Genomic DNA, 22638 nt, shown 5'->3' with positions numbered 1-22638 from the left:
GCGCTTAGCTTGAATGCGTCTTTTTCAGTTCGCATTTTTGGACGCGTCTTTTTCAGTTCGCGTTTAGCTTGGATGCGTCTTTTTCAGTTGGCATTTTTGGACGCGTCTTTTTCAGTTCGCGCTTAGCTTGAATGCGTCTTTTTCAGTTAGCATTTTTTGGACGCGTCTTTTTCAGTTCGCGTTTTGCTTCAGCGAATTTGCATAGTTGCGATTAGAGAAAAGATAAGTGCATGCGGACAAGAACGAAAGGGCATAAAAAGGGTGCACATAGTTTTTATAAATCAAGTTAAATGAATTTACAGTGGGTACAGATGTTTACACAATAACATTGTTCAACCTGGTAATCCGGACACAACCCTCCTAACCTTTAATCATGCAATCTGGTAATCTGCTAGAAGTCTCTGTTGACGTTTATACAATCCGTTGGTTGATGGCCTTTCACAGGCTCCTAGTTGTGCGATCTCTCAGCAGTTCATGGCCTTTCACAGGCTCCTGGTTATGCGACCTCTCAGTAGTTGATGGCTTTTCACAGGCTCCTGGTTGTGCGACCTCCCAGCAGTTGATGGCCTTTCACAGGCTCCTGGTTATGCGACCTCTCAGCAGTTGATGTGTTTCAGGTTTACGCGTAGAACCTCTTTAAATTCTGGATGTTCCACGGTCGTGGCAAATTCCGTCCCTGCATGTCTTGCAGCCTATATGTCCCTCTCTTCTTGATCTCCACTACTTTGAATGGCCCCTCCCACGGTGGTTCTAGTTTGCCTACATGCTTTGAGATTTCGACCTTTTTGAGCACGAGATCCCCCACCTGGAGCTGTCGCGGTCGAACTCTTCGACCCTGGCTTCTCATCATCAATCCCTTGCGGTGCAGAATCCTTGCGTACGCCGCGTCTCTCTTTTCCTCGATCACAGTGAGATCAAAGTTTCGCTCCTGTTGGTTGGCCTCGGGATCATACATCGCCACTCTCTGGGATTATTCCCCGATTTTCGCTGGGATGATAGCTTCCGTTCCATATACTAAGCAGAATGGCGTCTCCCCTGTTGCTGTTCGAGGTGTTGTTCTATAAGCCCATAGGACCCCTGGAAGTTCGTCAACCCATGATCCTTTATTGCTTAGCCGTGTTTTCAAATGATGGAGGATCGTTCGGTTGGTCACCTCTGTTTGTCCATTGGCTTGCGGGTTCGCAACTGCTGTGAAGTGCTGTGCGATCTTAAGCTCCTTGCACCATCCCATGATCTTTTTCCCCTGGAATTGCGTGCCATTGTCAGAAATTAGAATGCGAGGCAGACCAAACCTGCAGATGATGTTTTTCCAAATGAAGTTGATGACTTCGTTCTCGGATATCTTCGCGACTGCTTCCGCTTCGACCCATTTGGTGAAGTACTCCACCGCCACAATGATAAACTTTTTCTGGGCTGGTGCGGGGGGGGAATGGTCCAACGATGTCGATCCCCCATTGGTCGAATGGGCAGGCTATTTTGATTGGTTCCACCGGGGTCGCAGGTTGGTGTATTAGAGATGCATATTTTTGGCAGCTTTCACATTTCTTTACTAGCTCTTTGGAATCCTTTGCCATCGTAGGCTAATAGAATCCTTGACGCATTATTTTCTGTGCCAACGACCGAGCTCCAGAGTGGTTACCGCAGCTCCCTTCATGAATCTCTCGCATGACATATAGAGCTCTCTCCTCGTCTAAACACTTCAGGAGGGGTCCATCAACTGTTCGTTTATAGAGCTGTCCTGACAACATGGTGAATCGGGCGGCTCTGAATTTGACTCTCTTAGCGGCGATGGGATCAACAGGTAGGGTGCCGTCTTCAAGATATTTGGCAATCTCGTCCTTCCATGATTTGGGTTTTGCGACCGTCTGAATCTCTATCTTGCCTGCGATGCTTGGTCGCGCTCGAACCAGAGCAGTAATCTTGCGATCTCCAATCCCATCCATGGCGGCCCTGAATTTGGACAAGGCGTCTGCCTTGTCATTCTCTACTCTAGGAACCTGCAAAACCGAACATCTGTCAAATTTTCTCATCCATTGCTGAGCGATCTCTTTGTAAGACGTCATGGTTTTCTCCCTCGTCTCATATGTTCCCTCGATCTGCAACGCGATTAGCTGAGAGTCCGTGAACACCTCCAAATCTTTGGCGCCCGCCTGGAAGGCGAGCTCTAGTCCCAGTATTAGCGCTTCGTACTCAGCTTCATTATTGGTCACTGGGAAAGCCAGACGAATAGCTGCTTCGATCTCGACTCCCTTCGGTCCCTGTATCCATACTCCTGCTCCTCCACTATTGGCGTTCGAGGCTCCATCTACGTGCAGCATCCATTTAGAGGTTCGCTCCTCGACCATTCTGGGTAACTCGGGTTCACTTGCTAGCTCTATCACAAAATCTTCTAGTACTTGCGCTTTTTGGGCCGTCCTAGGTCGATATTCTATGTCATGTTGCCCCAACTCTACCGTCCACTTGATCAGTCGACCTGACGCTTCGGGTCGCGACATTATGTGCTTCAGGGGGTAATTCGTTAGCACGATCACTCTATGCGATTGGAAGTATGGCCGCAGCTTCCGAGCGGTGACCACTAGCGCAAGCGCCAACTTCTCCATCTCCGTATATCTTAGCTCGGCTCCTTGGAGCATTTTACTCACGTAATAGATGGGATTCTGCTGGTCTCCTTCTTCTCTCACTAGCACCGAGCTGACCGCGTGCTCCGATACGGCCAGGTAAAGGAGCAGTTCTTCACCCTCCTTTGGGTTTGCTAATAAAGGAGGGGTTGTCAGGTATTCTTTCAGCTCCTGCAAAGCCTTCTCACACTCCCCATTCCACTCGAAATTTTTGGGCTTCCTCAAAACCCTGAAAAAGGGGAGACTTTTGTCTGTCGATCGCGAAATAAATCTGCCGAGGGAGGTGATTTTCCCTGTTAACTTCTGAACCTCTTTGATCGTGGTTGGGGATCGCAGATTCATGATGGCTTGAATCTTTTCCGGGTTAGCTTCGATCCCTCGTTCGCTAACCATATATCCTAGAAACTTACCCCCTCCTACTCCGAATGTGCATTTGTCTGGATTGAGTTTCATCCCGTATGATCTCATGATAGCGAACGCCTGGGCGAGATCCGCGAGGTGATCTTGCGACCTCTTGCTCTTTACGAGCATGTCATCCACGTACACTTCCATCATTTTTCCGAGCAGGTTCCCGAACATCTTATTAACCAGGCGCTGGTATGTGGCTCCTGCATTTTTTAAACCAAAAGGCATCATGTTATAACAAAATATTCCTTTTTCCGTGATGAAGGAAGTCTTATCTCTATCATCCTCTGCCATGTAGATCTGGTGATACCCCTGGTACGCATCCATCATCGAGAACATCTCGTAACCTGCTGTTGAATCCACCATGACGTCAATCCGAGGCAACGGGTAGGGATCTTTTGGACACGCCTTGTTCAGATCTGTAAAGTCCACACACATTCGCCATTTCCCGGAGGATTTGGGGACAAGCACCACGTTAGATAGCCAATCAGTGTACTGAATCTCTGCTACATACCCGGCATCGAGCAACTTGTCCACTTCCTTTCGGATGATTTCGTTTTTATCGCTCCCGAATGATCTCTTCTTTTGCCGTATGGGTCGCATTGCTGGATCTACGTTTAGTCTGTGTACGATCACTCCCGGGTCGATCCCCGTGAAATCAGACGGACCCCATGCGAACACGTCCATGTTCTCCTTCAGAAACTCAATCATCGCCATCTCCTTCTCCTTCATGCTCACACCTATCCTGGTGGTTTTTTCCGGCTCCTTGGGGGTGAGCCGCACGACTTTATATTCCTCGCTGGGCTTTAGATATTCAGGCTCGTAGGGTCGTGGTTCAGCGTCCTCCTTGACCTTTCTTTTCTTCGCCTCAGGTTCTCCCTTCAATGATAGATTGTAGCATTTTCGGGCCTCTTTTTGGTCGCATGCTACCTCTCCAACCCCGCGATCCGTTGGGAACTTCACCTTCATATGATAGGTGGAGATGACTGCCCTAAACGAATTCAATCCTGGCCTGCCCAATATCACATTGTACGCAAATGGTGTGTCTACTACCAAAAATTTCACCATTGTAGTCCTCCGTTTGGGTTCGTCTCCTATGGACACTGGCAACTCGATCATTCCTAAGGACGTCACTTCACTTCCGCCGAATCCGACCAGCGGTGTTTTAACCGGCTCTAACCGAAGATTTTCTAAGCCCATTTTGTCGATCACACTTTTGAAGATGATATCTGCAGAACTCCCACTATCCACCAAGACCTTATGCACTGTGAAATTCGCTATGTCGAGTCTGATGACGATTGGGTCGTTCATCTCCCCCGTCTCTTCTGGTTTGTCTGAGCTGTTGAAGGAAATGGCTTCCTCCTCTTCCACCTTTAGCACAAACTCTTTCCCTCGGCTTGAATTCATAGTCCGGGCGCATCTCTTCCTATCTCTGTTCGAGTTATTCGAGCTAGAACCCCCCGCGATCGTATAGATTACTCCTTTAGTCGGCGCGTTATTTCCTGCGGTTGGGGCCTGTGTTGACTTCGAGGGGCCCGGGTTCCGATCTCGGCTTCTCGACCTGCTTCTCCTGGGCTCCTCCCTGCCCGTTTTGCAACTGTAGTGGACTCGATCTCTGAAGTACCCCTGCCTTATTAACCTTTCGATTTCATCTTTTAATTGGAAGCATTCTTCCGTGTTGTGCCCTCTCTCCCGATGAAACCTGCAGTATTTGTTAGAGAATTTTTTGGAGGGGGTATACCTGGTGTGCCTCGGCCATTTGAGGACATCCGCATTCTCGACCATCATCAACACCTTTTCCCGTGACATTGGCAGCGGGGTGTAGTTGTGGTATTTGGGAATGTACTTGGGTTCCCTTTGCTTTTCCTGCCTTTGCCTACTTCCACCGGCCTCTCTCGCCTCGTTCGATTTCCTGTACATCTGCTCACGCTCCTTGTGCTCGTAATCCTTCATCGCATTCATCTCCTCTTCATCTATATATTTCTGGGCTAGAGCCATAAGCTGCTCAGCATCTCCGGGTGGGTCGCGTGCAAGTGCAGATGCGAATGGGCCTTTCTTCAAGCCGTGAATCAAAATACTGACCATCATATCTATGCGCAAATCCTGAATCTCTATCATTTCCTTGTTGAATCTCCCTACAAAACTCTTTAAGGTCTCATCCTCTCTCTGCCGTATAGTAAATAAGTGGGTGGCAGATCTCTTTTGTTTCCTCCGACTCGCGAAGTGAAAGGAGAATTTCTGGATCATTTGCTCATGTGAATCAATGCTTCCCCGAGGCAAGTTGGTGAACCATTCTTGTGCTTTTCCAGTCAATGTGGTTGCGAACAATTTGGCCATGATTGGGCCTGGTTGCCCGTATAAGTTCATCACCATGTCAAAGGCCGTTACATGTTCGTAGGGATCCTTAATTCCATCATACCTCGGCAAGTTGGGTACTCGGAATCCTGGCTCTACCACTTGGACCAGGATGTCATTGCAGAAGGGTGAATTTTTATTGTGCGCAACTATTTCTCCTCGCTTTTTCAGTTCATCTATCTGCTTGTTGAGGTTCTCTATCTGCTTTCCTACACTTTCTACTTCCGCACGCGAAATTACCGGCTCCCTTCTCTTCGCACGACTATGGCTGCTGGAGCCAGCGTCAGATGATGCTGGTCGTTTACTGCGAGGCTCCGGTCCCCCTTGTATTCTCGACTCCCGCAGCGGCTCCACATTCTCGAACAGCTGCCTCCTCGCCGTTTCTTTGACCAGAGGGGTCGCAGTTCTTCTTTCATATTCCACGATTGCTTTCCGGCTAGCGTCCTCTATCATCTTCTGTAACTCATCAGGGGTTAGTTGGATGGTTGCTCCCGCTCCTTTTCTCGGTGTTTCTTCTTCCCCGGCGTTTCTCCTCGACGAACCTTCCATTATGCTAAGGAATTCTCAGATGTTCCCACAGACGGCGCCAACTGATTCGGCTCGAATAATGCGATCTCGTAATTCGATCTCCACTCAGTGCCAATTCGTCCAAGACCAGATTTTTGGGTCCCCTGAGAATAAAACACGAACTGTGAGCTCGTCGGGCACGTCCCCGACAATGACCCTCCGACGCTCAAGTTAGGTTGGTCGAATGAAATAGGTACGATCAAGGAATTCGGTCTCAATTAATGCGTATCAGTTACCTCATTTATGGCGTGTCGGGGTCTATTTATAGTACACAGTTGTACGGCAAGTACTGGGCCACGTGGCCTTATCTTGTAGGTGCGCGTTCTGATCGAACGGTGGTCATTGTCCGGGTCTTCGGTCGGTGTACGCGATCCGGGTCGGGTCAAATGCGACCCGCCTGCTACAATATACGCGGATCCTGATCGCGAAATGACTGTAATACCCTTAATGAGGGGTGTTTCGGTCCTTTTGTAGGTGTGATATTTGAATACTCATCAATCACCCTCTCCAACCACGCTGCCTTTCCCCTTTGCTTCCATTTTATTTCCTCCGCGGATTGATGGTCTAATTCATTTTTAAGGTGTCGAATCCTAGCTTGAGCTACCCACGGAAATTCTCCCAGCCTGAATAGAGCAAATTTCTTTCTCCAAAGCTGCAATTCGTTTTTCATGTTCCTAAATTCCTCCTCGCGGCTCCAACGCATCAGGCCCACCTTACATCCCCCAATATTTCGCATAAGATCACCATTTGGGTCGAAGTCCGATGAATTACGCCATGACCCCAAGATTACCTGCTTGCAGCTAGCCGATTTTATCCAATGAGCTTCAAAACGGATGGGTTTTGACTCTTGAGCGTCCCTCATTCCATTGTGTTTTTGCCATAGTGCGATTAACCAACAACGGCGCATGACACAGTAAAGTCGATCCAAATGGGAAATGTGTGTGTTCGACCAAGATGCAACCCATGCTGAGTTTACACACACTCTGTCTAGCCGTTCACGAACTGTATGGGAATTTTCTGTTTTTTTTTTATTTAATTGTATGGGGGGTATTTAAAAGCTTTAATTACAGCAGTTGGATAGACCCCTTTAGTTTCTTTTAGTGTCCGTTAGTGGTTTATCTGTTAGTTCGCGCTATTTATCTACTCTCTCTCTCCTCACAAGCTCACCACATTTTTTAGTCGTGGCAAATTTTCATGCTCTCAGCCCGTCAATGGCAGCAACCCACAACTTGAAAATCGGAGATCCAAGCCCAATCTGCTCGCTGATTACCTCCTCTCCACACTCTTCCTTAGTTTGTAAACCTCCACTCTCAGCAAACCCCCCAAAGGGAAATGCTTCCAACTTCTTTGGTACCACTCTTTCAAGAATTCACAGCCACCAGAGTTCAATCCCAACGCTCTCGAGAAGGCTTTTCCTGCCTTCAGTTTCTGGGCTCTGGGATGCCTTAACCGGCGGAAACTCCGCCCGTGAAGCCGTCATCGCTGTTCGACGTGGAATGCTTCTTTTTAGACAGGTAAAATGCAACAATTGTGATTCACAATTTCATTTTTCTATTTTCGCTTTAGATGCAATTTCTGTGAATGTCTACTGTGGCTTATGGTGAAGGGTGATGTTCTGGGTTCCTTAGTTGAGTTTGACAAGGCTATTGAGCTTGATCCTCGTCAGAAAGCATGTAAGTTTCTTGAATATTGTTGTTGAATAAGTTAAATGTGCCAGAATCCAACTATTTCTTCTAGGAATCAATGGAACTAATTAAGAGTGTAATGGATGAACGCCATTGATTTCAGTTTCCCACATTGGTCTATCATAGCATTATACTTTTTTTTTTTCGTTTTTATCTTTTTATCCAAACCATGCAGTTCTCTGATATTCATATGGTATTATTGGATTATCGTGTTAATTTAAAACGTTTAGTTAGTTGGGCTTGACTAGTGGTGGTTTTAACTTAAGAAATGTGGTTTCATCGACATATGGAGTCAAGAATTATTTATTGTTTAATGATGCTGAGTTTTTTTGGTTAGGTAATCAGATCTTTGGCAGAGAGGATTGTCATTATACTATCTTAATAGGTAATTGTTTCTCTAATTTTTATCTTTTGAATGTTGCGATGTTAGTAATTGGTAGTTAACATTAAGGTGTGGGACTTGATCTCTTTTCCATTAGATTTGAAGAAGGCGCGGAGCAATTTAGACTAGATGTTGCGCAAAATCCAAATGATACAGAGGAGTCAATATGGTGCTTTCTTTGTGAAGCTCAATTATATGGAGTTGATGAAGCAAGAAGACGGTTTCTGGAGGTAATTGCTATGAATATTTATGATTGTGCCTGAGAATTTTGTAGACAACGATGACGTAGATGTGCTTGAGATTTGTTATTTTATCTTTATATTACCGCTCTAAAGTTTAATTTGTTCAATAGGAGTGTTGCATTAAACTTCTTTTACATTTTTGTCTCTTAATTAATGATTAAAACACTGAAGAGGTGAATAAGATGATACTCATTTTGCATCTTGGAAATTTCGTCAAGACTATATGTTTTGCAGTTAGCATTTCCTGGTCTTTGTTAGCATAAAGGAAGTCTCAGACACCATCATGCCAACTTTCATGAAACGTCATGCTCTTGTGCTGCAATTCTAAAAGATTGGCATGAAACTAAGAATAGCTTATTTTCCTAATGCAGGTTGGTACAGATCCCCGACCTGTCATGAGGGAAGCCTACAACATGTTTAAAGATGGTGGTGACCCAGAAAAGGTAATTTATGTGAATTCTTACTAAAATCTTGTAGCTTTCTAGATCTGTAGGACATTTATATAAACTACACCACCTCATTTCTCTGCAAAAGTTTGGTTGAGTTAGAGAATATGTTGTTTCTTTTTAAGCTCTTTATTTTTGTTCAGGAAGATGCTAGTTTTTCTATTGTCTGCTGCTGCAACTTTGTAGATCAAGCCTAACTCACATCTTCACTTTGAAGAGTGTGGATTACCACTGCTCTTGCTGCTGCAAACTGCCCATCTCATTCAGCCACATTTACTGCTGCTGTTTGCTACCAAATCCCCCACATAAAGCCCCCATTATAGATAGATTGTACCTGCCCAGGAGAGTTGACCCAATTGTAGGGGTCAGGAGAGACACAATTAGGCTCCTAATCAGAATTTGTTCCTGGTTGTGATTCTTCATTAGAAGCTCAACTTCAATTATGTTCCCCACATAATTACTAGAATGCTTTGTTATAGTGCTTTTTATCTGTCAGATAAAGATAGCACAGACTTTCCAAGCAGTGAAGCATGTAGTCGTAGTTTGCAATTAACAAAATCTAGCTCACCACTTTCTGAAAGTTAATGTCCTAACCAACTCCAGCCATGATATGCTGATGAAAGGATGCAAATGACTTATTTCAAGCCCTGGGATGGACAGTCACTTATGTAGAACAGTTAACATGCACTTACGCAAAGTAGAAAAACCTTATTTCCTGGAGCTTTCTTACCGTTTGCTTCACAGCTAACGAACCACTCTCTAGATTAAAAGTAATTCTAATGTTTTCACATGTCGTGTCCCTCTTATCCTTGCTTTCATCATAAAAGAAGCACCCTGTCCTGGGTGTTGTCTACTGGCCACTGGAAGTATTTTGTTAACTAATTTTCTTTTCCATAAGTTAGTAGACATTGGTCCACATATCATGCAAGCACAATAATTTCGAATACAGTTCCTTGAGCAATCTCTTGATCCATTCAATCCTTGTTAAGAAACAGTTGTGCAACTGATTTGATCTCCCTGTCTGCAGCACTTCTTTGTTAATTATTCTATTTACGAGTTTTATGATTGTAGAATCGCAAACCAGTCAAACAGTTATATTTTTTTTAAAGAAATTACTACGGCGACATACTCTTCTCCATTTTTTCTTTCAGTAAACTAAAGGGAAGAGAATTCAAGTGTCGAGAAGCAGAAATTGATAGATAAGAATGATTTAGAATTTTCCAAAGCTCACAAGTACTTGTTTTGCCTTTCTAGTTTTGGATTAATTAATTATTGTGATTTCAGAATTGCATCTCTTATGGATGATTCATCCATCTATATGGTCAATTCTTCTTATTCTTTGACGTCTTAAGTCAATACTGTCCTCTCCACATTTAGATCTTCTGCAACCATTCTCATGATTTTCTTGTATCATCTATCCCTAATATGTCCAATCAATTCCTATCTAGAGATCCTTATCAGCTAGTTAAACAGCCTTTCTAATCTAAAGTACTTCTTATAGATATCGGTTTTTTACTTAAATATTATACTGATCATCTTATCATAATCAGTGCAACTTTTTACTGATGTTCTGGCTGCCATTACCAATCAGAGCTATTCCAAGTCCCCTGAAGTTCCCCTGCATTACTTTATGTGGAAGAGTTGCTTTCTAGTTTTCTTTTATCATAGGAAAACAAAAGCACCTATGTTAGTAGTTAAACAGCCTTTCTAATCTAAAGTACTTCTTATAGATATCGGTTTTTTACTTAAATATTATACTGATCATCTTACCATAATCAGTGCAACTTTTTACTGATGTTCTGGCCGCCATTACCAATCAGAGCTATTCCAAGTCCCCTGAAGTTGCCCTGCATTACTTTATGTGGAAGAGTTGCTTTCTAGTTTTCTTTTATGATAGGAAAACAAAAGCACCTATGTTAGCTATAAGCATTATAAGTTTAATTCATTTGTTCTTGCTACCGGATTGCTAATGATGTGGTTTGATAAGTTAGGCAACTTTTGATAGGCCAAGAAATGCTTTAAGGAAGATATTATCAATAAAAGCTATGCATGTTTCTGAGGCTCATGCTAGCGCAGTAGAAGTTAAATACTAAACATCTAAAAGTAAGGAATTTGATGTCAAGCCTTCCGCATGACCATGTATCAAATTAGAAGGTAGCACAATGGTTGAGAATGTCGTCTTGTTGTCAAAGTAACGTACTAGGTAAAAGGAAACCTGGGCTACCTTGAAGAATTTACTTAAGAGACCATTATGCTTTCTGCCATGGTTTTTTTTCAGCTTTGGTAGTGGCAGAAATTCTATGTTTGCATCATCTAGTCACTAGTCATTGCAGCACATCTGCTTATTCAATTGTACAACCACCTACCAGGAATGTACTTCTAAATATATCTAGACTTTTTTACACCACTTCCCATGAAATAAATATGTTTTTTCTCTTTATGGGTTAGGTATGAGTACTTTGTTAATTTGATACTCTGAGAATTAATTACCATCAGAGTCTTTGCAAATACCTGTGACTTTGTTTTGGACGTGTTTCTCAACCTTGACAAAATCATCTGCTTTTGGTTCACAAGGAAACAAAATGCAAAAATGATAGATCAAAGAATCTCCTTCATATTGATATAGTGGTGTTTGGCTAAATCTAGAGGGTGTTTTAATGACCTTTAAGATCTTCAAAACATTAAGTGTTTGGTAAAATTTTATGGTAATCTATGAGTTTCATGATCTTATTTAGTTTAAACACTTTAAGAGTTTATTCTTTAAATAAGATAACCTCTTATAATTCTAAAAACACCTTACGAGTTATATGAATTTATTATATTTTTCAAATTAGCTCAACCAAGTACCCTCTTGATTTCGTATCAAACTATTGAATGTGTGCAATTTTTGGTCATTCTAGCAGTTCCTGATACAATGTAACTGGTTTTTCTGGCAGCTCTGTCAAGCATTTTCAAGTGGACGGGAGGGTGAATTTTTCTATGCTTCTCTATATGCTGGCCTTTATTATGAATCACAGGTTTCCTTCTGAACCATATATTTTCTAAATTGATCCCTAACCGATAATGTTGCTGTTGTAAAGTTCTCTTATTTTCTTCAACAAATTACTCTTCAAATTTTGTTGTATGGGATGATTACACTTCCCTCTCCTAAGGTTTGGTGTAATTATACGTAAATCCCCTGTAGTTTGAAAAATTACGTTTAGCACACCTGAGATTTGCTTTCCTCTAACAAATGAATCCCTCAATTAGTCAAAATTCACTGAATTTGTTGGTATCAATAAAACAATCAGGAAAAGAAATTGTATATATCCTTAATTGACTTATTACCGACCTATTGCAAGTCGAATAAATTTTTTTATGACCAAATCACCCTCATACGTCTTCACGCATTCAAGCATATGAGGAGGTATATTTTCATTGTTATAAGGTTAGTTTAGCCCGAAAAAATCATTTGATCTGCAATAAGTCAATATAGGTAAAATATCAATTTTCATTCAACTTTTTTCTTTTTCCTTAATATTAGAAAATTTAGTAAATTTTGTTAAGGGGAGTTGTAGATGTAATCTTTCAAACCATAGGGAGTTTACGTGTAATTACACCAACACTTCAAGGGAGGGGAGTGTAATTATCCTTTGTTGTATTCCCTGTTTGCATACAAAAAAAAATCATTTTTAGATACATGTGTGAGAGTATTTTATTTGTATCAGGAATTGGACATGGATATGGTTGCGTCCTATAAGAGTCTGTCTATTTTGCTGTTCTATTAAAAGTGAATGATATTACAAGTTTGTCAGGGCCTGGCTTTTGAAAATCTAAGTGGTTTTGATATATTTAGATATTACCTCTAAGTGGGGTGACACTTAGATTTATTATGCTCTGATGCAGAATAAGTCTGATGAAGCTAAACTTCACCTAGTCGCTGCCTGTAAATCTCCTTATGGTTCGAGGTTAGGTGTTTCTCATTGTTTTCTTGATAACGGGGATTCACAAGTATTATCTATGGTATCTAACAGTGGTTTAGTCCCAGGTCTGATGACTACATGGCATCGCTTGCCAAGGTTCACTGCAATTGCCGAAGCTGGAGATTCAGTTAACAAATTAACTTAAACCTGGTAAGAATTATTCCGTATTTACCATACTGTGTACATTGTATACGTGTGTCATCAGCAGCATTCTTTGTGTATCGAAACTGTTGAGAATCATGAATTGATTATCCAAATAATTGTAAACTCACAAGAATATCTAAGTGATTCTTATGATATCTATATGGTTTGATTTTGGAGAGATTTGTTCCAGTTTCCATTATGTGCATGTGTAATTCACCTATATAAATAGATGAAGGTTATATCCTAAGAGAGAATAACACGAATTTGCTTTTTGGGCATTTGTTTGTTGACGTAGGTCATATGACCAAACCACGTAAATCTTTATCTTCTGTTTCTCCTTTCACTTATCTAAAATTCTGACATGGTACTTTCTCAAAGAAAAGAAAGAAACGAGCCTACTGAAACCCTAGTTTGAGTGTCGCTGCCTTACCTAGCTGCACACCGACGCTTCGCCTAGAGATGAAAACCTAGTTGCACCACCGCCGCTCGGAACCCTAGTTGTCCACCACCGCAGCCTGGAAACCTGAACTATCCGCGGTCTTATTGTGTGACTGGCTTTCTTGCTTCTCATAGGTTAAGTGCCCTTTGACTACTGATGGTGTTCTACATGTAAACTATTTGTCGGTCCTCGATCGTTTGTCCTTCTTGCTTCTTCTAGGGCTAAGTGGCCTTCTATTGGTTGTCTGACTTGATGTTCTGCACCTAAAACTGGTCGTTTGATGTTTCTATTTACATTACTCTAGATGTGTGGATTGCAATGCGCTGCCTTGACCTCAATTAATTTGAATATTAAATAGTTTCTATTGCATGCATACATTTTAAAATAAACTGATTATGTATATTTTTTAAACCACATTTAGTTAAAAATATAGATGTAAGACATATCTATTTTTTATTTTATCTTGATATTGTGTTGATATTGCATATTTTAATTTTATGAAAAATTAAGAATATATATAATAAAAATATATATTATATAGCCATGTCAGTGAACTATCGTGCCCTAATTTTTCTGTATTTTTTGTATCGTATCGTGCCCTAATTTTTCTGTATTTTTTGTATCGTATCGTGCCCATGTTCCCATGTCCATGTCCATGCATTATAGTTATATCCTCTAAAGAGAAAATAACATGATTTAGCCCTCTGGACATGGGTCATATGAATCACGTAAATTTTTATCTTCTTCTCTCTTCACTTATCTAAAATTCTGCGACCAAATTAAATTCGTTCAAATAAATAATTCTTTGAGTACGCAAATTGATATGCAAGTCTGTTGAATTTGGCACAAAACATCAAAGTTGATACAACCATAAAACAGGGGATGGAAGAACCCAGGAAATCTGATTCAGTATTCAAAAATTGGAGAAGAAGATAACCGCTGGAGTTCGAACCCATGCTTAAATACAAACAAGCCAACTAACCCAAAAACTACCAGTAACTAACTAACCACCTCATCTATGACATGGACCAATGAGAAGCTGAATAAATGACGAGTACGTCACATCAGATATACAACAATAGAGCAACAAAACAGAATATAAAATGCATTTTTAAAATGCGACTTTTGTCTATCCAGTATCAAACACAAATAAGCCATCTTCATCTTTAAAAAGCTAACCCTGTGGAAGAATAGCAGCAGCAGCAGGAGGCATTATCATTGCTGTAGGAACATCTCCAAGCTCAACAGCCCCCCACAAGTGGGACGGGGATGCAAAGCAGCAAGGCCCAACTTGTCAAGTAAAAATGGGAACGTCTTCAGCGGTAGGGATTTCGTGAAAAGATCGGCAAGTTGCAAAGAACTACGAATGTGCACAGGAGCCAAGAAACCATCCTTGTAAGCAGAACGAACCACATGACAGTCAATCTCGATATGCTTCGTGCGCTCATGGAAGACGGGGTTAGCCATGATGTGTAAAGCCGCCTGATTATCACAAAATAAGCGAACAGGAAGAGGCAAAGAAATATCGAAGTCAGATAACAAATAAGACAGCCATTTTAGTTCACAAACTATAGCAGCCATGCTCTGATATTCCGCTTCGGCAGTAGAACGAGAAACAGTAGATTGTTTCTTGGTCTTCCATGAGACTAAAGCAGCACTCAAGAAAATACAATATCCAGTAAGCGAGCAACGAGAATCAGTACAAGACGCCCAGTGGGCATCGCAATAAGCGGTCAGTTCAAAGTTACAAGCAGCAGGAAAAAAAAGACCTTTAGAAGGCTCACCCTTGAGATACCGAACCACATGCAACGCTGCGTTCCAGTGAGCAGCACACGGATGAGTGAGGAATTGGCTCAATTGTTGCACCGAATGCAATATGTTGGGGCGAGTAAAGCCCAAGTATAACAAGCGACCAATCAGACGACGAAATTGGTCAGGTTGTTGAAGTCGTGCACCAAAATCATTAGTGAGTTTGAGGCCTAACGGAAACGGTGTACTAACGGATTTAGCAGACGACATTCCAGTGTCACTTATGATGTCACGAACATATTTCGTCTGAGCTAGATAGAGACCATCAGAGCCTCGCGCAATCTCAAGGCCGAGAAAATAACGTGCATCACCAAGATCTTTAATGGTGAAAAGTGCATGCAAGTAGTCCTTCACAGACTGAATCAGCGCCAAAGAGGGAGTTGTAACCACAATATCATCGACGTAGACGAGGAGAGCAAGAAGAACATCATCTGTCCTCTTTGTGAAAAGACAATGATCGAAGGCAGATTGCATGAAACTAAACTCCGTAAGCTTAAGTGTGAGCTCGACATTCCATTGTCGAGAGGCTTGCTTCAAGCCGTAAATGGATCGTTCTAGCTTGCACACCAATCCCGTCTGAACAGAGTAGCCTTCGGGCGGATCCATATACAAGTCTTCCTCCAAATAGCCGAGTAAAAAGGTGTTATTTACATCCATCTGTTGCAAGGCCAGTTATAAGCAGCAGCTATGGATAGAAACACACGGACTGTGACTGGCTTGGCGATAGAGGAAAAATTGTCCATATAATCCACCCCCGCAATTTGAGTGAAACCTTTTGCCACCAAGCGCGCTCTATAGCACTCCACAGAACCATCCGCACGGAGCTTCGTCTTGAATACCCATTTGCAGCCAATGGGCTTCTTTCCAGCCGGCAAAGGAGTAAGAATCCAAGTGTGATTATCCTCCAAGGCAGTAAGTTCAGCCTTCATAGCATCAATCCACTTCTGATGCTGCATAGCTTCTTGAAACGACTTGGTTTCCTGCAAAATTGACGAAGGAGCTACAAAAGATGTATATGCAACATTACAAGGATGAACAACATGAGGGTTAGATGTGATAGATACAAAATCTTCAAGCCATACAAGCTTGCGAGTAATCTATTGGAACGACGAACGACAGGAGTGGGTGATCTTGTAGGTGTAGGAACCGGAGTTACAGTAGGATTGGGAGCATGAGAAGTAGTTTCAGACATAGTATGTTGAGAAATATCTAGAGAGGAATGAAAGGGGAGAGTAGCATCGAATGAAACCATGGGTAAAGGTAAGGGAGAAACAGAATCTGCAGGCACCTTAGAAAATGGAAAAACATCCTCATAAAATTGCACATCTCTAGAAAACAAAACAAAGTGGGATTCCATATCAAATAGTTTGTAGGCCTTTTGATGCATCGAGTATCCAATGAAAATACATTTTAAGGCTCTACGATGAAATTTTGATTTGTGGGGATTGATATTGGTAGCAAAACATAATGAACCGAAAGTGCGTAAATGATTAAACTGAGGAGGATGCCCATGTAACAATTCGAACAGTGTTTTCCACTCCAACAATCTACTTGGGGTCCTATTAATCAGAAATGTGGCTGTAAGAATCGCATCACCCCAGAATTTTATAGGAAGAGATGCTTGGAAAAGAAGGGCTCTAGCTACATTCAACAAATGTCTATGTTTTCTCTCGACACGGCCGTTTTGTTGAGGAGAATATGTGCAAGAAGATTGATGAATGATACCTAATTCGGAACAGAGGGATTGACACTCATGATTTATGAACTCATGAGCCATGTCAGAATGCAAGGTTTTAATTCTCCTATCAAACTGGTTAGAAACTAAGAAACAAAAATATTTCAATGTTGCAAGAACTTGAGATTTCTGTTTGAGGATGAATGTCCAAAGGCACCTTGAGCAGTCGTCTCATAGAGTTATGACATACGTTCCCCCCAATAGGTTGAATGTAGTGTAGGGACCCCATATGTCCATGTGAACGAGTTCAAACAGAATACAAGAATGAGACACGCCAGTGGGAAAAGGAAGACGAGTTTGCATTGCTTTATGACACACTTCACAAAGAGTTTGGGTAGCATAAGTATCAATATCAACTAGATGTTTAATGGCTTGTAATGAAGCATGTCCTAGGCGCTTATCCCATAAGCTCGAAGTGCAATTTACAAAAGTAAGATTATTTTCAACAACAGTACAGTAGAGGTGAATGAAGGAGATTGTTGTCTAAAAGTATAGAGGTTCTTGAAGAGATGTGCTACAACCTTGCTTGTCTTATTTTCCAGGTCCTGCAAGAAGCAATTTTCTTTAGTAAAATGAAGTTGGTAAACTGTATGGTTACAAAGCTGACTAACAGAAATTAGATTGACAGAAAACTATGGAACAAAGAAGACATTATGCAATGTGATATCATCATTCAGCTGGACAATACCCACATATTGAACAGGATTTTTGGAACCGTCTGGTAAGTAGATAAAATGAGGATTAACAGGTTTGGTAAAGGAATGAAATAATGCAATGTTGCGCATACATGATTGGTAGCTCCCGTGTCAATAATCCAAGTATTCAAAACGATGCAAGAGGGCTTAGCAGCATTACCTGCAAACTCTTCTTCAAATTGTGCGAAATTTGCGTGAGTGGTAATGGGGTCTGAAGAAACATTCACCTTCTATTTTTTTTTGTAAAATTACAATTACACTCCTTGAAATTATAGTTGTAATTACAACTACACTCCCTGTAATTTATATTAAATTTACACAAACACCCCTTGAAAAACATTACACTAACACTCTTATAGAGAGTGTAGCTGTAATTTTTAAAAACATTACACTAACACTCTTACAGAGAGTGTAGCTCTAATTTTATAAAACATTGGGGGTGTTTGTAATTTGACCTAACCTCAAGGATTATGTAATTTACCTTAATTTCTAACATATTCCATGCATCATTTGTTTTGTTCATGTTTTAAGCGTAGGGTGATCGATTAGATATCTTCATCAAGTATTCAGCATTTCACGGGTTCAACTTCGTAAATAGGTTTCCAAAAAATGACTTGTCGTTGATTGTCATGTTCGTTAGTGAACACATAAGTTTATCACTTCGTCAAAGGATCTAAAAATATTTCAAAGGGTTAGTTATATTTTGTCATTCGAATTATGACCGCTTTTACACTTTGACATCTATTTTTTTTTTTTTTTTGTCAACTTACCATCTCAACTTTATAAAATTTTGCACTTTGTTATTTATCACTATTTTTCAATCAAGTTTTTTTGTTGAGAAAACATTACATGCAGTGCAAATACAATATTTAAAAGTTATATGATGTGATATTTTTCAAATATAATTTTTCCGACAGAAAAATCAACAAAGACCAAAGTACAAATTTCGAAATTGAGATGGTAAGTTGACAAAAAAGAAAAAAAAATCAATAACAGAATGTTAAACGGCCACAATTCGAATGGAAAAATGTAATTTACTCAATTTCAAAATACAATGAACAAAATTGTTTCTAGATTAGGGTAAAACTACTTGTTTGTGTGCATTTATACTGTACAATGATGACACAACGGAACTACTTGTTTCTATGTGGATGATTTGTCTTTCATGTGTATTAGCATGTAACTCTTACTATATTGTGAAAAGATAAATTGCATACAAACATATATGGCGAATTACACATTAAGTCTCATTCAATAGGGAGTTCAACATTTTTACTCCTATATTTTAGAGAATTTTCAAAATGATCTCAAAATTCAGAAAACTCGTTATATTTAGTTCGATAAATTCCGTAATGCAGAGAGCTAAATGTGGTTGGGGCTAAAATTACAAGTTTTTGTGACTTATGGGACTAAATCTGATGAGTGCTAAAAAATAGAACCAAGTGACAAAAAATACAACTTATGGGACGTAAATTATAATTTCCCCCTAATTTGCATTTACAGGCAATCTTTTCTTCTTTCTTTCTTTTCTGCTTGGAGTATGCTTGAACTTCGCTTAAAGCGGCATTTAAAATTTGTCTTCTACTTTAGTGTTAAGGATTCCCATGAAAAGGCATACATCATGATTTCTTGATCATAGATCATTGCTTATCGAGGATTTTATATTCTTCAATACTCAATTCTATTGAAAAACCTCTAAATTTTAGGATTTAATTCGATTTACCTACTTGTGATATTTTAGATGAGCAAATTACCCTCTATAAAAGAAATAGTAAAGATTTACCCCCTGTATTTTTTAAAATGAAGCAATTTACCTTTATGTCTAAGGATGTAAATTGCTTCATTTTGAAAAATACAGGGGATAAATTGCTGTATTTTTAATAACACAGAGACGTAAATTGCTATTTTTTTCTTCATAGGAGATAATTTATTTATTTATAATATTACAAGGGAATCGCTTGCATTTTTTCTTTATTTTTTGTGTCCGTGTGTGACTTTGAGTGAAAGTGTGATGTAGTAGTTGCTTCTGGATTTGAATTTGAGCAATGATGTGAGTTGGTGTGCTTTTAAAATTTTTTGGGTGTTAGCTTTGGATGATTTATTGTATGGATAATTATATTTACGCCTTCTAATTGATGGCCAGTTTCCACAAATCACTCATGTTTTTTTTGCATAATTAAAGAAATCACTCATAACAGTTAAAAAGCAGTAGTAGTTTGTGTAATGATGTTAACGTTTTTTAGAAGTGTATGTGTAAATTTTTTTTTAATAAAGGAGGTGATCTGTATAAATGATGTTGATATTTCTAATGGGTATATATATAATTATTTAAAAGACATGAATAGTTTGTATAAATAGATTATAGATCACGTGGTGTAAATGTGATTATCCCTTATTGCATTCAAAGTTTCTTTAGAAAAATGAAACTCTAATTACTATATATTAATTGATATAATTATCAGTGATCGATATCATGACGTGACTGTAATTGATTTTACTAATAAAAAGAAACAATTCTTTTATACTCAATTATTTAAAACAGTATAAATTATAATGAGCTCTTTTGAAATCTGATCTAAGTACAAATATTTTTTGTTGTTTGAAAAATTACTAATACCCCTTGATTTTTATGGTCGTTCAACAACTAGTTAATATCAATTATTTTTCTTTGTGTTTTCATTCAATCTCTTATGGCGAACTGACCAAAATGTGCTTGTCGGCTTTGCATTATAATTTTACTTATTTTATAAAATATTTTGAATTTTTATGGACTAAATGGGTTATTTTTCTTTTGGCAATTTTTCTAAGAAAATTCATCTACCTCGTCTGATTTTCTTATAATTTTTTATTTTTTATTTAAAAAAAAAAAAGAACAGCAAGATCAAATTTGACAATTCCAGATCCCCATACAAAGATTACATAATTTTATCGAACATCACAAATAATTACAAAAGGGTATCCATAATTATGCCAAATTTCAAAGAGCTGATCCTAATTTACCTAATAAAAAAATAGGCTAGTTATGAAAATAAAATAAGACTCGTGTTGATCAAAGTACAAATGGCTCAATACACATATTTCCTTTGACGTATTGTCTCACTTTATATGAATTTATTCTAATTTATTTTATAGTGTTAGTTATATTAATGTATTGCTTAATTATTTAATTTATTAATATATTCATATAATTATATAATTATTGCTTCTATAAAATTAAAAAAAAAATACACATTTCCCCTTTTAATTATCCGAATTAACAAGAGCAATGCTTACATTTTTCGGTTTAACATTTTGTATCCTAAATTTAACTTTTAATTAAACAATAATTGTTTAATTATTGTTTATTGATACAAGCAAAAATCTTGCACATGAAAAAAGTGATTACTACTTTGGTATTAAAAATAAATTATTAACTATTTGACATAGATTTTTTTAGATAAAAATGAGTATCCATTATATCTATTTTCCAAACGATGTTTAATGAAATTATATAATTCTTAAATGGGGGTTTGAAATTCTCAACTCTGTTCGTGTGTAATTTTTTATTAGGATAAATTATAATAATTTTTTTTTTAAATTTGACATAATTACGAAATACCGTCGAAGTATATTATCACAGGTACGAAGTACCTTCGAAGTTGAATAATGTTGTTTCTATGCAAAGAAAAGTGTAATAGGTTGCTTGCATAATTCTTAAGTTTCATAATATTATAATGGATCGATAGATTTGAAAATTATGAACTTCAAATTTTTTGTAACAATTTTTTTGAATTTATTTAGATAATTATTTCTTTAAACTCTAAATTTTAAACTTTGTTTTAAACACCAATGTATTTCAAATTCTTCTCATATAAAAATGATTTGAAATCCTTCTCTCAATTTTAAATTCTTCAATTTACATATAACCTAAAATATTGTGAGATAGTCAGAGTGATATCTAATATTTTAATTTGAGGAAAAATGCAAGCAACCCTCTTGTGATATTTCAAATGAGCAAATTATCCCCTTATGAAAAAACAAATAGCGATTTACCTTTCTGTGTTTTTTAAGATACAACGATTTAACTCCCTATATTTTTTAAAATAAAGCAATTTACCTCCCTGTATAAGGAGGTAAATTGCTTTATTTTAAAAAGTACAAGGGGGTAAATTGCTTTATTTTTTTCAGAGGGAGGTAATGTGTTCATTTCAATATCACATGGGGGGTGAATTGCTATTCACCCTTTTAATTTGTCTCATCGAAGTAGACAATTGCAAGAATTCAAAATAAAACATTAGAATTTTATCATTTTTATTAATTTTTAACATCTATACTACTATAAAAGAAAATTATTCTATTGTATCAACTTTTGAAAACTATATTTACTTTTAATTCATTTTATTTCTTAAAAAGAAATCGACCCGAATAGTAATTCCAATAATTTTTTTAATAATATCACACTTAAAGAAAATCTCTCGACCCACTACCCCACAATCCTCTTACCTCAAACTCTTTTGCCGAACCAATTTTAAAAACCATATTTACCCTTTAATTTCTTTATTCTTCTTAAATAAAATTAATCGGAATAGCAATTTCAAAATTTTGTAATAATATCGAATTACAATTTATTTTTCTTTCTATAAATCTACTAGCCCACGTTTTTCTCTCACCTCACTGCTCCATGTTTCTTTTTCTCACAAACTTTTATATTTTTAATAAATTTATAATTATAATTTATTTTTTTTCTCTCATCTCACCTACATTTCTTTCTTCTTACATACTCTTTGTTCCTCCTCCTATTTGTTTCTATTAACACATTACTTTTTCTTGTCCAAACTCATAACTGTTCATTTTTATATGCTCAAGTGCCACAACAACTAACTTCAATAAAAATACTATTAGTGATCGCTTGTCTGAGTGGTAAGATTAAGATTCAAATCCTCTAAGTGTAGGAATTTTTAATCTATTTTTAATAATAGTATACTTTACTTTTAATTTACGAGTTGCAAAATTAATATTATTGACATTTTATAAATTCCATACTTTATTTTATTCAAACACTCCCACAAACATTTTCACTATGTTTGGTTTCATTTTAACTTATTTTGGTGTGTTTTGTGGAGATAGAGAGAGAAAAACAAAGATTAAAGTATGTGTTACAGATAATGTGTATGT

General features: G+C 38.5%; 3 protein-coding genes and 1 long non-coding RNA gene across 5 annotated transcripts; 1 reads left to right on the top strand and 3 right to left on the bottom strand.

Moving 5' to 3' along the window:
* Positions 1-311: 311 nt before the first annotated feature.
* LOC105157126 (uncharacterized) lies at positions 312-6621 on the bottom strand. Its single transcript, XM_011073435.2, has one exon. It carries the CDS (start codon positions 5925-5927, stop codon positions 1581-1583), a length of 4347 nt encoding a protein of 1448 aa, XP_011071737.2. The 5' UTR covers positions 5928-6621; the 3' UTR covers positions 312-1580.
* On the bottom strand, positions 971-1574 carry LOC148785197 (uncharacterized). Its single transcript, XM_088885907.1, has 2 exons — positions 1293-1574; positions 971-1243 (listed from the first exon to the last, which is right to left on the bottom strand). Exons 1-2 carry the CDS (start codon positions 1572-1574, stop codon positions 971-973), a joined length of 555 nt encoding a protein of 184 aa, XP_088742033.1.
* LOC105172402 (Tetratricopeptide repeat (TPR)-like superfamily protein) lies at positions 6544-12984 on the top strand. Of its 2 annotated transcripts, XM_011093801.3 has the most exons (8): positions 6567-7459; positions 7552-7618; positions 7976-8015; positions 8110-8242; positions 8626-8697; positions 11637-11717; positions 12586-12647; positions 12728-12984. In XM_011093801.3, exons 1-8 carry the CDS (start codon positions 7157-7159, stop codon positions 12792-12794), a joined length of 825 nt encoding a protein of 274 aa, XP_011092103.1. In that variant the 5' UTR covers positions 6567-7156; the 3' UTR covers positions 12795-12984. The 2 variants fall into 2 exon arrangements, with proteins under 2 accessions (XP_020552839.1, XP_011092103.1); XM_020697180.2 differs by lacking the exons at positions 11637-11717; positions 12586-12647; positions 12728-12984 and adding an exon at positions 8844-8982 and having other exon boundaries at positions 6544-7459.
* LOC148785196 (uncharacterized) lies at positions 8685-13622 on the bottom strand. The gene is made up of 2 exons (XR_016067840.1): positions 13237-13622; positions 8685-9034 (listed from the first exon to the last, which is right to left on the bottom strand). It is a non-coding gene; the product is annotated as an uncharacterized LOC148785196 (long non-coding RNA).
* Positions 13623-22638: the final 9016 nt, after the last annotated feature.

The sequence above is a fragment of the Sesamum indicum genome, linkage group LG10 (assembly GCF_026168435.1).
Source record: "Sesamum indicum cultivar Baizhima isolate 11 linkage group LG10, ASM2616843v1, whole genome shotgun sequence".
NCBI lineage: Eukaryota > Viridiplantae > Streptophyta > Magnoliopsida > Lamiales > Pedaliaceae > Sesamum > Sesamum indicum.
The sequence above is the reverse complement of the archived record's forward strand: the minus strand, read 5'-3'. Positions and strand labels throughout refer to the sequence as shown.

What these genes read in the sequence shown, in the direction of transcription:
- LOC105157126 (XM_011073435.2), bottom strand. Translation starts at nt 5,927, where the DNA reads ATGGAAGGTTCGTCGAGGAGAAACGCCGGGGAAGAAGAAACACCGAGA.
- LOC105172402 (XM_011093801.3), top strand. Translation starts at nt 7,157, where the DNA reads ATGGCAGCAACCCACAACTTGAAAATCGGAGATCCAAGCCCAATCTGC. An exon ending in GCCTTTATTATGAATCACAG is followed by an intron (nt 11,718 to 12,585) that starts GTTTCCTTCTGA and finishes GCTCTGATGCAG; the next exon opens with AATAAGTCTGATGAAGCTAA. An exon ending in AAATCTCCTTATGGTTCGAG is followed by an intron (nt 12,648 to 12,727) that starts GTTAGGTGTTTC and finishes GTTTAGTCCCAG; the next exon opens with GTCTGATGACTACATGGCAT.
- LOC148785197 (XM_088885907.1), bottom strand. Translation starts at nt 1,574, where the DNA reads ATGGCAAAGGATTCCAAAGAGCTAGTAAAGAAATGTGAAAGCTGCCAA. An exon ending in TGGAAAAACATCATCTGCAG is followed by an intron (nt 1,244 to 1,292) that starts GTTTGGTCTGCC and finishes ACGCAATTCCAG; the next exon opens with GGGAAAAAGATCATGGGATG.